The sequence below is a fragment of the Gossypium hirsutum genome, chromosome D04 (assembly GCF_007990345.1).
Source record: "Gossypium hirsutum isolate 1008001.06 chromosome D04, Gossypium_hirsutum_v2.1, whole genome shotgun sequence".
Lineage (NCBI taxonomy): Eukaryota > Viridiplantae > Streptophyta > Magnoliopsida > Malvales > Malvaceae > Gossypium > Gossypium hirsutum.
Window position 1 is genome coordinate 376,848 of NC_053440.1, and position 6,358 is coordinate 383,205.

The 6,358-nt window shown below is 36.3% G+C and overlaps 1 protein-coding gene across 1 annotated transcript; it reads right to left on the reverse strand.

The window, feature by feature from the left end:
- Nucleotides 1-3,446: 3,446 nt before the first annotated feature.
- LOC107938073 (protein JINGUBANG) lies at nucleotides 3,447-4,983 on the reverse strand. The gene has a single exon (XM_016871122.2). It carries the CDS (start codon nucleotides 4,918-4,920, stop codon nucleotides 3,694-3,696), a length of 1,227 nt encoding a protein of 408 aa, XP_016726611.2. The 5' UTR covers nucleotides 4,921-4,983; the 3' UTR covers nucleotides 3,447-3,693.
- Between the last annotated feature and the right edge of the window lie 1,375 nt (nucleotides 4,984-6,358).

The window sequence follows — 6,358 nt, forward strand, 5'->3', positions numbered from 1 at the left end:
TAAACTTCTACAATTCAACAAAGGTTTTACTTCATTGCCCTATAAATAGATGGCACCGGTAAGGCTAGATATACAACTCTAAGATATTGTTACTCTTCCCGAAAATAGGGAGAGTTTGTTCTCTAAGTACTAAATCTATTTTCTAGAATAACAATTCTGTCGAACAACTTCTTGTAGGTGAAGGGGTGTTAGGTGCGACATTGAGCCATAAGATTGATGTCCCCAAACTAGAAAAGTTTAAAAGGGTAAGGTTCGCGAGAGATGTGGACAACTTGTGGAAAATGAAGCAATTCTTTCATCTCATAGGCATCAAGGACAATAATGCTAAGGTAAATAATGCTTATATGTATTTTACTGATGTTGCTCTTTTATGGTGGCGTCATAGGTACACAAATGAAAAAAGAAATGCGACCAGAATTGGGACTTGGGAGGAGTTTTAGAAAGAGTTCAAGGAGTAGTTTTACAAGGAGGCTCAGGCTAAGTTGTGTCATTTCTCACAACAAGGCACAATTAGGGAGTATGTGAAGGAGTTCACTAAATTGATGTTCCAAATCACTGATATAAGTGAGAAGGAGACATTCTTCTTTTTCATGGATGGGTTGAAGCTATTGGTTAAGTATGAATCAAAACGTTGTGAGGTCAAGTAACTTACCAAAGCCATGATCGTCACTTCTTAAGCTAGGTGCTAAGAAGTCAGAAAAATCTGAGTCTTCCAAGCCCAAACTCAAACCAAAGGGAAATGGTGGGGGAGACAAAGACAAACCGACAAAGAATAACAATGGTAAGACCCAAACTGTTCACAAAGCTAAGCTCGACAAGCCGTGGGAGAAGAAGAAGGGCTAGTGAAATTCTTCTTTTGTGAATGTCTGCATATGGTCAGGGACTATCCAAAATGATCCGTGTTTTCTGCCATCAAAGAGGATGATGAACCAGAAAAAGCACCGATGAAGATTAGTTTGATATTGAGTGGTGTCGAAGCCAAGAATAGTCATTAACCAAATTTAATTATCTTGTTGAACAAAACTATGTTGACTAATTAATTTAATTTTTACTTCGAATTTCAATTATTTAATTACAATAAATTAAATAATAATTCAAAGAAATTAATTTAATCTCTAAGTCATCTCTTGCTTATTGCGAGAAAACACATTCATTACGATAGTGATAAATGCGGTCTATTTCTCTAATTTGTTATTTTCATATTTTTATCCCATTGTTTCAAATGCAAGCCATCAAGGTTGTACGGAGTTAGCAAACGGATTGATTGGATATTTATAATTATGACTCAAATAATTTGGATAAAGTTTTAACTTTTGGTCTATTAATTACAACATTGTTTAGCCATGGAGTCATTCCACTAAAGTACCATGACTTAGATTTCCCCATTATATGCTACAAAAGCTACTTATCAAGTCCTCGTCGAATGATATTGTCATATGTGTATTACCCTCATAGGATATTCTTAATTCTTCATGTTAAATCTATTCACCTAATATGATCCTATGTTATCTCATGGTAATCATTACATCGTTTATGAAAAAGTCAATCACTAACATGTAATAATTAAATCATTCATCTTGAACAATTGACATGTGGCATCATTACTTTTCCATCTATCATGTAATCCAATGAAAGGATGTTATTACCCTTTTCCATCTATCATGCAGAAGTCGTATATCCAATATACTAGCTTTCAACTTTATTATAAATTGAAATCAAGTTTTCAATACACCGAAGTATACGAGTCACACACACAGAGTCTACCACTTACTCAGGATTGAGGCATACTGTGAACGTTACAAATGAATAAATCGATAAAAAGATCTAGGATTTATTCTACTTGGGTCTTACCCAATGTATTATTAGTCAAGATAATCACACATCTGTTTTTATCTTTTGGAAGTCATCCACTCCAATACCAAAGATAAGGTATCTCCCATTCGAACTTGATAGATGTCATAATAGTCCCTGAATTGAGTCTCTCAATTTCAATTCATTAGACTACGGGCCATTTAGATTACCTACGAATATAAGTTGTCTTCTCGCATTATGATCCAATCACATAATACAACTTTATATTAGTTAAACATTAAATAATCTATGAAACAATATTTGCTTGTTCATTTTGCTTTGTGTGTAAAAACTATTGAGGAGAAATACAAACGATACCAATGTGAATGATGGAATGTTATTAAACCAATATGTTCGAAAAGTTACAAGTACATTACGATGAAAAACTACACTAAGGACACTAGAGCCCAACATTTCCATGGTGATAGTTATAATAGTCGACATCGTGACATCCAAGGCCTAATGTGACAACGTTGGCTTCAAATTTTGGCTACATGGCTGCTCCCCTTTTATAACGTCTCAATGTTGAGACCTGTCATTTTAATGTTGCATTCAAAGTTTTATCTCCATTCTTGCCAAAAGCCAACCATATCTCAACATTGTGAGGACAATGTCTCGATGTCACCACTAGCATGCTCCATCAAATTTTTTTTGTTCCACCAAAGCCAATCCAAGATTTCCCTACATCCAAAACATTCCTATATAACAAAGAATCGAAATGCTATAAATCTAAGTCAAATAGCTATTTCAACTATATTTCATCCTAAACACAAAAACACAAAAATAGCTTATAACTAAAGTGAAAAGGGTTCAAAAGGTGTAACAATTAAGTACTTATCATATATGGGCAACACTTTGCCAACTTTGACTCTCACCAACACATGCATGGTAAATATGTGGAATGTCTCCAACCTACCTCACCAAAGACAAGTGTTGAGCCTCTCCATCGCATGAAGTACATGTGGAACTTCATCAAGTCCACTCAGTCTAATCGTAGCTAGATTGCTAAATCCTTCAATCCCGTCACCGCCTAGTTAGGAAGACTGTCATGTCCCCTAAAGTGTTGACCTCGACAAAACCAACATGAAACGTGTTTAGGCCTAAGTGCAAGGAGAGCAATCAACCTCCGCTATAGGTATCCTTGGCCTCAAGGACAATTCTTCTTCTTCAAGTTCCTCTCGTTATGCTATTACTTTCACCTCACTCTCAAGCAACCATCAACGCATCACCACCGTGAACCGACGCATCACCACCATGAACCGCTACCTCCCTCATTCTTCCTCATTTCACCCTCAGCACTTCCACTATATTGATTTGAATATTATTATTAATTACTTACAATAATTATTGCAAGAAATTTGTTCGGGGTGAGAAAATGAGGAAACAACTTGGATGCAACAGGCAGCTTCTTGACAACTAAACCGAAGAACAGGAGATTTTGTTTCATTGTACCTTCTGCTTGTTTTGCCCTTTGTATATGAAATCAATGGTTGCAGGTAAATTTTTTGTTAGGAAATATAGAATTCCCACGTTTTTATTTTTCTTCTTTCTTCAGTATTAAAGAGGTGGCAGGGGATAGAGAAAGGGACTACGTATGTCAAGATTCAAATCTCATTACTGATACTATCTCTTAAGATGTTATATGAACCAATGAATTGGATTCAATGCTACGGCATGCAGCTTCAGCTTTTAATACCTCGTCTCATAGGTTGAAATCTCTTCACTGATCTTTAGCTCACTAATGGAATTCTACTGCAAGACTAGCCATAGAACTAAATTGCAAACACTAAGCTTGCTGGTACAAAAAAATGGCCAGGAGAAGAACATTATAACAAAGAAAAATCAAGATTCAAGATCTCCATAGGGAAGGGGAGCAATAATCTGCCACACCTTGATGTCACAGTCCAAGCTTCCGCTATAAATAACATAGGATGTATCGCAACGGCTGGAACGATCAACCGCTCCAGCTAAGCACTTAACGGGGCCTTCATGCCCTTCCAAGACTGCCAAACACGAGTAATTTCCGTCCACCCCTCTCCTCCAGATTCTGATTGTTTTATCTGCTGAACCACTGCAAACTAAGTCCGACACTACAGCCAAACACAATATAGACTTTGTATGCCCCCTAAGGGCACCAGCCACTGCCATGCCATCGCCACCATCGTCCTTCTCCCAGACAACTATGGACCTGTCACTGGCACCGGAGTACAAAGTAGACCCATCAAGACTTATAGCTAAAGCATTGATCCCCGAATTATGCTTTTCTAGTGTAGTAACAAGAGAATGGTTCTTGTCTCCTGGGATTTTCCTCCACACCTTGATTTTCTTGTCAGTTGATCCTGTGTAAACATCACCGTCATCGGATAATGCCACTGCGTTTATTGCATCGTCATGAGCATTTGTTACTGATTCCAAGCATTTGAAATCACTGGTTCTCCAGATTTTGAGTGTCCTGTCCCAGGAAACAGAATAAAGCAGGGTCTCATCTCTGGATAAAGCCAGTGCAGATACTGTATCTACATGATGGACCCAGGTGCATGTCTTGTGTCTTCGGATTTGAACATGATTCTTGGGCTGGAGAAGCTTTGAGGCGCGGTCACTTAATGTCGGCAACGTTGCCAGCCGAGTGTAGTTTTGGTTATCAGGGCCATCATTATTGATTTTCCACACCCGTATCTTGTGATCTTGGTGAGCACTGAAGAGTTTATCAGCTAATACTACCAAGGACTTCACAGCACCCTTTCCCATAACCACTATGTTATTGGTTAAATTTTCAAATTCAAAATCAGAGTTGAGATCGTTGCACTTCCATAATCGAATTTCCTTATCAGAAGAGCCTGTGTAAAGGAACTTTCCGTCGAAGGCGAGAGAGGAGACATAGGAGGTGTGGCCTTTTAGAGTGGTGAGGCAGTGGTGTTGGATGTTGGAAAGATAGTAGTGTTGCAGGTGAAGTTGGGAAGTGATGCAAGGAACTGATGGGAGGCTTCGCTGAGATTCATAACTTGAACAACAAAATTGATGGTCTGACATATTTCTTATATAAGATATACAGAAAAGAAGAAAAAGCATATGGTGGAAGAAACTGAAGTAACTAATATATATATATATATATATATGGAAGGGAAATTTGTATAGTATTCACTATTCAGAAAGTTCTGTTGGGTAGAACAAGCTGAAATTTGAACCTTTGGTAACCAAGCTATCAAAACATTTATGAGGCACGCAAGTTGTACCCACCACTATTGCCATGACGGATGCTTTCTGTTTTAGTGTAGAGATGGATCATCAAAAGCCGATTTCTTACACGTTAATCTGCAGTCATCAATACTGAAGTTTAGTTTGAGGTCTTAATCACTTGCATACACTGATACTACAGATTAAATGTCTGCTAAATATACTGTCTGGTTGGTGGTACTATTGTTTTACCAGATATGAAATAACTTACTCAAAGAGAGGACTCAAATTTAAATTTTAGAGACGACATTGTTAGGAAAAATAATCACAAGCCTCGAACATAAACTATAAAATAAACACGAAAAATTCCAAAAAAAATAAACATGATTAGAGTCTTGTTTGTTTAATGGATAAGGTATAGATAGAATAGTTTTAGAGGTAGGAAGTGATAATAGGTAGGTAGGTAAAAATGTTTGTTTCATCATCCTATTGACCTCATGGTTTGTTTGGCGCTTAGTCAAGAAAAAAGAAAAAAGCAATAATAAAATAATAAAAATCATGAACCATATGTTCTAGGTTGTTCCTGCTAATGGAAGACAACTGATTGTTGGTTCGTTTTGAGTCTGTCTTGCACTATCACTTTTGACTCATTTTCTTTCTATCATTTTCTTGAAACAGCCTTGTTTACTGGATTTTGTTAATTACCTTTTCTAACCCAACGACCTTTTCATTAAATACTGAATAAAAACAATTTATTATTTTCTAAAATTATTAACATATAATTTATTCTTAAAAAATAATCATATATGAAATTTCTGTATAAAAAGTTTAAGTTAATAACTCTATCAGTGTCATATATTTATAGTGAGAAATAGGAGAATTTTAATTGTATAACCATGGGTCGGGCCACTACTCGATTTCATATTTCAAGTAATTTGATATGTTTCATGATGTTATTCTTATTTAACGTCCATTCTTTCATGATAACAATTACTTTCCAAGTCATCTAGCTTAAGTAGCATCACAGTAGTTCCTATCATAACTTTACATCATTTATTTAACCATTTCAATTCTAACATAGCAACAACATAGTTACTTACCTTGTTCACTTATCACACCTTGAATTGTCATTAGCTTTCATACTACTATAAGATCACCAACAAACATACGAGATAAATCATACTTTCACTTATGATAACTTTGAGTCAATAACTAAACAAAAAGTTAAGCATAGGATAAGAACATATTAATTTAGCACATACTGAATTAGGGTTACTCGACTACGGTCTTTGTCTTCCCTTTAACCCTCAACATCTCAGCGTCGTCTTTAGCC

Bases quoted from the DNA above. Each gene is read 5' to 3' on its own strand.
- LOC107938073 (XM_016871122.2), bottom strand. From the start codon at position 4,920: ATGCTTTTTCTTCTTTTCTGTATATCTTATATAAGAAATATGTCAGAC.